This window comes from Festucalex cinctus, chromosome 21, assembly GCF_051991245.1.
Source record: "Festucalex cinctus isolate MCC-2025b chromosome 21, RoL_Fcin_1.0, whole genome shotgun sequence".
Classification (NCBI taxonomy): Eukaryota; Metazoa; Chordata; class Actinopteri; order Syngnathiformes; family Syngnathidae; genus Festucalex; species Festucalex cinctus.
In genome coordinates, this window is record NC_135431.1 from 17,424,677 (window position 1) to 17,434,865 (window position 10,189).

The 10,189-nt window shown below is 45.0% G+C and overlaps 1 protein-coding gene across 1 annotated transcript; it reads right to left on the minus strand.

Annotated features, from left to right (window-relative positions):
* Positions 1-79: 79 nt before the first annotated feature.
* Positions 80-9,463, minus strand: slc35d3 (solute carrier family 35 member D3). Its single transcript, XM_077510801.1, has 4 exons — positions 9,223-9,463; positions 4,182-4,392; positions 3,957-4,114; positions 80-2,761 (listed from the first exon to the last, which is right to left on the minus strand). Exons 1-4 carry the CDS (start codon positions 9,445-9,447, stop codon positions 2,105-2,107), a joined length of 1,251 nt encoding a protein of 416 aa, XP_077366927.1. The 5' UTR covers positions 9,448-9,463; the 3' UTR covers positions 80-2,104.
* Positions 9,464-10,189: the final 726 nt, after the last annotated feature.

Genomic DNA, 10,189 nt, shown 5'->3' on the forward strand with positions numbered 1-10,189 from the left:
GTGTCGGAAAGAACAGGTCGTCGCCACCGGCCTGTCATCTTACAACACACACACACATTCTTCACCGTCATTACCTGGCCGCACGCCAACATTCAGGAAAGTGCTGAGCCTTCATCTGCCGCTTTATTTTCCCACTTTTCCCTCATCATCATCATCTGCATTTTTCCCTCCTCTTCATCGGCACACACGTCACACACACAAACAAAAATTTTGTTCCATGACTTCACGTCACACTGTCATTTTTCAATTTTATTAATAAATCGGTCATGCTGCGATTTCCTCTTCACAAAACACACAAACACAACGCGCAAAAGACAAACTTCAATAAAAAAAAAAAAAAAAAAAAAAATCAAGTCAACAGCCTCTCTTTGGGGTTAGCTCGTTAGCTTGCACGTGTGTCATAACAAAGTGTGTCTGCTTTTGCTCAAGACATATACGCGCACATTCTGGACATAAAAACTCACACAAAGGAACACATGCTCATACACACATACAGGGTCATGCATACATACAGTTTACAAATATGCATACAAATACACACGTTACACAAAAGTGTGCATACACACATGCACACACACAGTAGTTATTGTGGTCGCTGGCCGCGGGGGGTTTTGGTGCTGCTCATCGTCACCTGCGCTCGCTCGTCTTGTAGCGTTAAAAGATCTTTGAAAAAAATCAATAGCAATCTTAGCTTCTTATTTCCTTTTTGAAAATAATGCCCGCAGCGAGTGTGGGCGGGGGCGGTTGCAGTAGAACCGTCAGAAGATTTCACGCGCACAACTCCCCCATCCTTCGTTGTCTCCCGCATCTAAGCATGTCGGCGGTGGTTAGCGTTAGCGAGCGCTAACAGAAAGACTACAGCGGCCCACGTGCGCTAACGTTGTCGCGCCGCTTCCTGTTAGTGTTAAAAGAAAAGCTTGAGACAAGGTTTTGTTTGGAGGAGCGCTGATGCTAAGTTAAAGGTGTCAGTGTGGGTGGGGCATCACGTGACCACATCAGGCATATGACGAGCATATGACACAAAAAGGCGTAAAACGGAGAAGCATGTCATCAGGGTAATGGGCATTTCTTGTTTGTAGAAGACGTAAAAGGAATCTTCACTTCTAATTTTTACATGTGGAGTTTCTCTATCAAGGCCTGGTTGGGTGTGTTCTCTTCTCTGGGGGTGGTCAACCAAAGGTGTTGTTCACGAGTGTCCTGCATATCAATCAGTCATTCACCCGTCTTGTGGAAAAACAGCTCTAGTTAGGGCCACTCTTCTCTTGGAATGAGGCAATGTGTCATGTCAGGACTTTGTTGTAGGAATAGGCCGATAATCGACGCCGATACTTGCCATTTTGACAAATACCGGTATCTTGCTGAGCGGTGAATGCTTGCGAAGGTAGCGAATTTAAGGTTTTCATCAGGATTTGTAAGATGTTCACAGTGTCGCAAAGACACTTCGAACATATTCAGACAAATTTTCACTGGCTGTGAAGATCTTTTGAAAGCTTTTACAAACCCTGACGAAAACCCGAAATTAGCCTCCTGTGTGGCGTCTGCTTAGTCTCACCAATCTCGAGGCCGTTCAGTTTGCTTCTTGGGATTTTTGTCCTTGGGGTGAAACATCAGGGTGCCACGTTTGCAGAAAACTCTTCTGATTTTCCCTGACGAAGCAGCCACGAACATTTTGCCACCTGTTTGTCTTCAGGCTCGTCGGGTGTAAGCGTTTTTTTGTAAGAGACAGGAAGAGTGGCCCTAACTCGAGCTGTTTTGCCACAAGATGACTGACGGATTGGTATGCAGGATGCTCGTTTCAGGAAACCGGCCGGGCGAATACATCAACACCCTTTAGTTGACCACACAGGCATAATAATTATTCTTATTAATAAATTTGATTTATATAGCACCTATCAGGACATCCAAGGACACTTGACAGATCAGGGAAAAAATAATGAAATGATTTGGGCATCCAAGAAGTTGCTTAGCATTGCATGCTAACCAGCTGAAAAACGTGTTTTCTCAGCCTTCCCCGATTGGATGTTTTGCTTCAAATCATGCTACGTGCGTCACGGCGACGTGAACCTAGCCGGCTAGCGTGCCAGTCGGCGCCGCTGGCTGGCCCTCAGGGGCTCTGCTGCTCCATGTTGTCGACCAGGCTGTCATCCTTGCCGAAGTGCAGCTGTCTGATGGCGCGCCACACGCTTACGTAGTTGCCTGCCGCCTGCCCCGAGACGGCAGCGGCGTCCTTATTAAGGTGCTCCCTTTGCATCTCCACCACATCTGTCTCCATCATCACGGGTGAGGACACGCCCACCACCCCGCTGTCGACACCCACTAACGCCGCATGGGCGTCGCCCTCGACCGGCGCTTTGTGGAGGTCGGGCTCCACGGCAGGCGCTGCCCCCGCCCCCGCCGCGTCCTTGTTGCCGCCCTCCAGGTGCTCGTAAGAACTCTTCTTCTTGAGCTCGAAGTACTTGACGGCGCAGTAGGTGACGGAGCCCACCGTGTTGACCACCACGCCGCCCACGAAGAGCGCGGTGGGCGCCACGTCCTCGAAGGCCACCATGCCCACCGTGATGGTGACGATGCTCTTGACCACGCCCACGAAGCTGGTGGTGACGGCCGAGTTGAGGTAGGTGCAGTGGTAGGTGGTGAAGTTCATGGCGCAGCCGATGGCCACGCTGGAGAAGAACAGTGCCACCACGCGCCCGTCGCTCCAGCCCGGGTACGACCACATGGCCACGGCGTCCGATGAGACCACCGCGCACACCAGCAGGACCTGGACAGGAAGGCGACGGGGTGTCAACGGGACAGGTAGTCAGCGGAACCGGAAGTTACCGCTAGTTTCGTCAATGAAAACAAAAATAATTTTGTCACAACACATTTTTTTCACCGGACTAAAACCCTCATTCACCCCTAGCCATTTTCACTGAAGCAACCCCCTTCGCTCCCGGCTGTTTTACTGGATTTTGACTGATTTTGCAAGGCCCACAGAATATTGTGTTCCATTGCTATAAAAACCTACCAAAAGAAAGATTAAAAACACTTTTTTTTTCATCAAGAAAAAAAAGAAAGTATATTTCTATCTTTGTCCGTTTTTCAGCAATTAACATTAGAATATAGCTAAGCTTCATTATTAGTCCTGGTTGATCTCTTATACTCTGCTGCCACTTGCTGGCCATTTGTGTAATAACTACTTCAACTGTTCTTTGCAGTTGAGAGGCTGCATCAAAGCCTTCTGGATGCTCTAGCATAAAAATAACAAAATAAACTATCAATACGTCTTTGGGACACTTAAAACATTTAAAATAGAACATATTTATATGTTTTTGGGAGCAAATTAGTTGATAAAAAGAAAGATGGACGTTACCACTCAGAAACTCCTAATTACGACCGAGTTCTGTTCATGTGATTTTGTTGTTGTAGCAAAATTGTGCTGACTTGAAATTTGAAATTCTGACTTTATTCTCAGAATTTTCACTCTATATTTTAAATTCTGGACTTTATTCTCAAAATTCTCACTTTAAATGATAAATTCTGACTTTATTCTCAGAATTCTCGCTTTAAATTTTAAATTCTGACTTTATTCTTAGAATTCATACTTTAAAGTCAGAATTCTCACTTTAAAGTCAGAATACTGATTTTAAAATGAGAATAATAATAGCACTAACAAAGTCAGAATTCTCAATTTAAAGTCAGAATTCTGACTTTAAAGTGAGAATTCGGAGAATAAAGTCAGAATCCTGCCAAACTTTTTTTTTTCTCTCTCTCTTCACTGGCCCTAATCCTCTTCCATATGAATAAAATTACGGTACGTTTTCTTGGACTAAAATGCTAGATTTATAGTCGACTAAAAACGGACTAAAGTAAAACGGAATGAAGTTGACTATGATAAAAACTAACAAACGTGATTGAAACCGGACTAAAACTGAGACTAAATTTTAAAGCCGGCAGATAAAATGAACCCGACTTACCGGGGAGGCCATGACGGCGATGGCGTACTGCGCGGTGAGCGGCCCGTGCTGGCTGTCCACACTCGTCTTCTGGATGACGACCAAGTAGGACGCATGAATGATAACTGTCAGGACGCCCGTCACGTAACCGAACGGGTCGCCGGTCAGGTCCCCTGCACCTGTCCGGGCGCATGAATGATGTCTGGAGGCGGGTGATGACGTCATCATCATCATCCTGGCACTTACCGGCGAGCGCGGCCCCCGCGGTGGTGATGGCGACGGCGGCGAGCACGCCGGGCGAGGGGACGCCGTTCCGGAGGACGCAGACGCCGATGGAGAGCGTGAAGAGCGGCAGGCAGCGCTTGAACACCACGTACATGGGCAGGCTCAGGCCGCGGAGCGACCACAGCGTCAGCGTCGACTGCAGCGTCGACAGGATGCACACCGGCGCAAACTCCTGCGCGTGCAGGGAAGTGCTTGTAACTTTTTTTTTTTTTTTAAACTTTTGACCCATATTTTCCTTAACAACGGAAGTGATGACTTGGTGTGACTGATGGAACCATGAATTCTGCTTTCCCCCAGAAAATGGCCGCCATCAAAAACACATTACAAAGTCAGCTTCGGAATGGTTAAAAAGAAAAACTAGTTCATGCCTTTAATCTGATTGAAATATCAGCATAACCTTTAAAAAACTGTTCATGCTTGAAAACCTTCCAGTGTTGCCGAATTAAAACAATTCTGAAAGTTAGAGTGCACAGACGTGAAAGACAAATATATATATATATATATATATATATATATATATATATATATATGTATTGTGGGCCTTGCTAATCGATGTCATCACAATGTTGGTCAGCCCACAGTCTTCCTGTTCAATATTGAACTCGCCAACATATGACAAATGTAGCAGATTGTTCACAAACGCGTGACCTCGATCGACAAGTTCACTAAATCACAGTAGAAGATGAAAACATGCGGGGGGTGACTTGAGGGGGGCGGGCCCCCTTTACCTTAAACCAAATGCGCTGTAATGGTTGGTGGTTAAGAAGTGGCAGGATTTGAAATATCGTTAAAGCGATACTTCACTTATTTCGCCCATTATAGCAATAAAAAGTTATATTTTGTCTATAATTAGATACTTTCATTATTTTTCACGGACAATTAGTACCTTTAAAAACACATTTTGCAACCTGTTTTCTGGGTTTGGTCATGTGAAATTCACAAGCTGAGCTGTGATTGGTTACCTGAGCCCTTGTGATGTCATTTTCAGTCGACAGCAAGTTGCAAAATGTGTTTTTAAAGGTACTAATTGTACATAAAAAAATAACGAAACTATCAAATTTATTATTGGCAAAATGTTCATGTTTGACTGCCAAAAATGGCTAAATAAGTAAAGTATCCCTTTAACACTGCTCTCGCAAGATAAATTCTCACGGTATGAGAATGCATTGTGTACCACTCCCGCTGATAACCGCTGTTCCCGAACCAGACCAATCACAGAGCAACATTGTGTTTGGGGGCGGGATATGCAACTGTGACGAAACCAAGAAGCCAGCGCCAACGCCGGAGCTAATAAACAAACCTAATAATGCGGACAAATGGACACTGCAATTATGAATGTTGAACAGCGAGGGGCGCTTTGTACATTTCTACAAGTAACTGGTAATATGATCATTTTTTTCCCTCGTGATGGCCATGAAGCCTCATGAAGCAATGAAGCTTTGCAGCCAATTGGTTTGCACATGTAGCAAAGCTTCATGGTGCTTCATTTACTCTATGGCGACATCAAGTGGTCTAGAGGCCCAAGAGGTCAACATTGTTAAGAATTCAAAGGCTATTTGCTTAAGTCAAATATATGAATGTGCTTGTGTTAGTAATTTAGTATGTGAAGAAAATACAACAAGTGCTAAGGATAACTTGTTATTCATTTTTATTTAGAAATAATAGCTTTCCCACAGTGGCTGGCTTTAAACGGTTTATTTTTTTGGACAATATTTCACCAGCTTTAGAAAATATTCTTTCACAAGGCACAGATGAAGCTGGGGTGCAGAGAAATGCAAGTGCTAGTCTATCGAGACTTCACATGCCATCATTTCCGGGTTTTTCCGAAATGACGCGCGCCTCGGTACAAGCTTCACGGAAACGCCCCTCCCATTACTCGACACAAGCTTCGGAGCATCTGACCATTTCAAAACAAAAACAAAGAGGAGATTTTCACGCTGACCCATGGCCGTGATTGGGTAAAACCAGACCCGTCACCAGAAAGAAATTGTAGGGGGGGCATTACCTTTTTTTGGGGGGGCACACTTCATCAACCTAAATCTAATGTTCATCAGGTTGAACAGCGGCATTGTGACAACTGCAAAAGTGCTCAGAAATATTTTCTGTCACTTAAAAGCGGAAATCTGAAATCTAAAAGACAAACTGAAAAAAAATGTGTAGTTCATTTTGCATTTATTCAACTCAAAAGTTCATTTGAAACAAATCCACTCTTCACTTCTGTAAACAACTATGTCCGAACGAATGACTGCAACCCAGCCCCTTCTATCTGGAATTGGCTAGCAGTTGCCTTCATTTGCATGTTGGATTTGGGCTGTACGATATGGATATCATTTTTGCCAGACATCTCTATTCTTTGATATTTGACTCAGCATGAGACTTCACATCATTTTACTTTTTTTTATGGTGCCTTCTGTATTTTGTATTATTTTATTTCTATACTTATACAGATTTCTTTTTTAGTATTAAATTTATTTGCGTGTACACTTATCTACTTATATTTACTCAAATTAATTTTATTTTGTGTTATTTTGTTTCACTTGTGTCTACTAAAAGACTAATTTCTATTCCATGCACAGCACTTTGTATGCAGCAATTGATGTTTTAAAGTGATTTAGAAATAAGGTTGAGTTATATCGATGATATACAGAAACAACATATGGGTTCAGTAAAAAACTAAGCAGAATATCAATCCAAAAGGATGTGTAAAGTGCTTTTTTTTATTTTGTTTTTTAATTAGAACTTAGTGACAGTCATCAACATGAACAAACTTGGCAATAAAAAAAAGAGAATTCAACTCACATTGTACTGCAACTGCTTTAGTGATAAATAATTTTATGCTCCTTAGTTGTTGTTGTGTATGTGTGACTGCTTGGGTCTGTTAACCGCATACTGTGTATTGCTAGAATTCATCCGTGCTGTGTGGCTTGACTAATTAAAATAAAAGTTTGCCACTCACTTGTAAACGTAACCAGTGGACTCAGGATTCCCATTGATGTCAACTGTGTCATCCTGGATCGAGGTTTGGCATTTGGTGGCTTCCATTAAAGCGGCACGACGTGCTCACTGCTCAGTCTTTGTCCCAGCGCCAGCCGGCAAATGCGCACTATCTACCCGGAAGTAGATTTGGCTAAGGCACGTCTGCAGAGCGCGCGTCGACCCCCCACCCCACCCCAGCCCTCGTGATCCGGATTGTAATTGGCTAGCCTTAGTTGTCAATCAAAGCCAAACTTGAAAGGAGGTATGTGGTTGGCTGGCACGCCATGCTTTACTTGAACCAGAAGGCGCAAGTTTGCATGACTGATAGGACGAATAGTTGGTGAGTCATCTTGCTAGGGCGGGCACGGCTGACTGACAGGGCGGGCACGGACCCCCAAGGCCCGCCCATGGCGACGGGACCGGGTAAAACAGACTTGTAGAATGCCTCATCGTCCAATCAGCTCGAATTATTGTACAGAATGTCCCGCCTTTCCCGACCAAATTACTGCGGAGAGGTACTATTGCCAGGTTAATATATCGTTGTCGGGTAGAATTTCACTACGGAGCCCCTCTGGTGTCAGGGTCTGAATTTTTTATTTATTTTTTTGCTAATCTGTACCCACAGTTTAACAATCTGTACCCACAGTTTAGTGTCAGGGTCTGAATTTATATATTTTTTTTGCTAATCTGTACCCAGTTTAGTAATCTGTACCCAGTTTAGTAAACCGTACCCATGGTTCAGCACTTCTGTGGAGTTATGTAATACGCATGCGCACGCAACGTTCAAGCGGTTGCTTTTTTTTTTTTTTAATCTTAAACTGTAGACTAGTTTTGACATCTTAACGATGCATTCGAATGAATGGATGACGGAAAGTGAAGTTTCTTTAGCCAAGTATGGCGTATTAATTGCGGAGCACAACAAAACAGTCTGTATTTAAACAGCCTTCGGGCTTAACACGGAAGTAAAAGAAAGAAGAAAAGTGTTCGAGCGCCTCACAGTGGCACAAGCGGAACATTACACATCAACTGAATACATAAGTCTAGTTTAAGATGAAAAGAAGCAGCCAATCGACCGTGCGTGCGCATGCGTATTACATACCGTGGGTAAGGTTTAGTTAACCGTGGGTACAGATTAGTAAACTGTGGGTACAGATTGCTTGAGTTTCAATAAATTTATACTCAATCCGGGGCAATACAACTTTTTCATTTATTTTAAATGTTATTGTACAGTAATCGCTGATGTCATTAGTGGTTTCATGTCATCAATGAACGAACGCTTTTCGATGTCTTTTGCAAGGTCTTACCTCTTGCCTTCTTTTTCATGTGTTTCATGTGGGAGATTCACCAGCTCATTTACATACTCCAACGCTTGCTCTTGGATTAGTTTGCCACTCCAACACCCCCCCCCCCCCCCCCCCCCCACACACACACACACACACTGCAAATAATCGTGAGCTATTTTACACCGAGAGATTATGTGTTGAAGCTTTTAATCAAAACGTGACACGCAGTTACTTAAAACACTCGGTGTGTCTCATCCACTTTCACTCACGCACGCACACACACCCACAAATCACATTGACACTCGCCGTCCCTCTTTTACACACACGCCTCAGCACTTCGTTAAAATCGTGCACGTCACTGAAACGTCGAGTACAATTAACAGGTTAGCGCGTTCACATCATTGCGCGAACTTGGCGCCGAAGTGGTGATGACGACGATGATGATGAGGAAGATGTTCTGACGGCTATGATTTGAGGATTCATATGCTATCAATAAATCCGCAAATTAGCTCGACTATTGCGCCTGCAGCTGAATGATGTGCGTCGTCTGCGCGCGCGCTATGGACACTTGCGCGTTTTACGTCGTTTGCACGTTAACAGTAAAGTTTACAGACTTTCCCAACAGTATTTACGGATGGAGCGTGCCTCAGGGATAATAATCGATTTTTCATCATCATCATCTTCATCATCATCACTTGCGCCGAAGTTGACCCGCGTTCCCGACTTACTCGAGTCGGCCTTACCTTGGACAGGCTGAGGCTGAAGGGGGGCACGGAGACCCATCCGAGCCTGCGCAGGGTCTCCAGTCCGAGCGCGGCGGCGCTGCACGTGCACAGCTGGAGCAGCGTGAGGAAGTGGAAGTGCAGGCTGCTGATGAGGAACTTGAGCAGGATGTTGAGGCTGCCCGAAAACACGCCGTGCGCCACCGCCACCAGGATGCCCGGCGCGCGCCCGCGCACCGCTTCCATCGTCCGTCCGTCCGTCCGCCCGCGAAAACTTCCCGGCGGCGCAGAACACGACCGCAGCGAGGGAGGGAGGGAGGCAGGCAGGCGGGGGGGATTCTTTGGGGGAGGACCTTTCCTACACCGGCACGCGCACGCGCAACCTGCTGGGGCTTTTTTCCTTCTTCTTTTAATTAGTCTCGGGGACGCTTCTAGGAAATATAGCATACCCCCTCCCCCGTCACTGACTTCAAAACTAACACGAGTAATAAAGGCGTTGACATTTGTCACTCACTTTTACACTTATCCTCTCACCCACACACTCCCTCTGCCGACACACGTTCATTTTTTCATGTGTAAGAGGAGGGATTCCCTGGAAGATGAGGCAGCAAGCTACAGGGGAAGAGGAAGAAGAGCCCCCTCTCAGCCTCCCTTCGACTATCAAAAGCCGTGAAAAGTCGTTTAATTTCTTCGTTTTTAATTTAAACTTTTCATCAGGAAATCGCTTTGAGGTCATGGGTGGGGGTGTGGGAGGGGGCATCCTTCCAATTAACCCGGCCAGAAGATTAGCACCAGGCCCATGTGGCGCCTATTGTTGCGCCACGATTAGCAGACGTTCATTTTAACAGAAACATCAAACACTTCCATTAAGACGCTGACACACGCAAACGGCCGTGCGCACGCACATGCCTCGCCTGTACAACAGTTGAAGGTTTAAGACGAAGCTAAATGTTCGTTAGTTCGTTGAAATTAGCATTGAAAGCCTCGC

Coding starts and splice junctions, on each gene's coding strand:
- slc35d3 (XM_077510801.1), bottom strand. CDS start 9,447: ATGGAAGCGGTGCGCGGGCGCGCGCCGGGCATCCTGGTGGCGGTGGCG. Junction 4,115..4,181: donor CGCGGGGGCCGCGCTCGCCG/GTAAGTGCCAGG, acceptor GCGCCCGGACAG/GTGCAGGGGACCTGACCGGC. Junction 2,762..3,956: donor TCGCCGTCATGGCCTCCCCG/GTAAGTCGGGTT, acceptor CTTCCTGTCCAG/GTCCTGCTGGTGTGCGCGGT.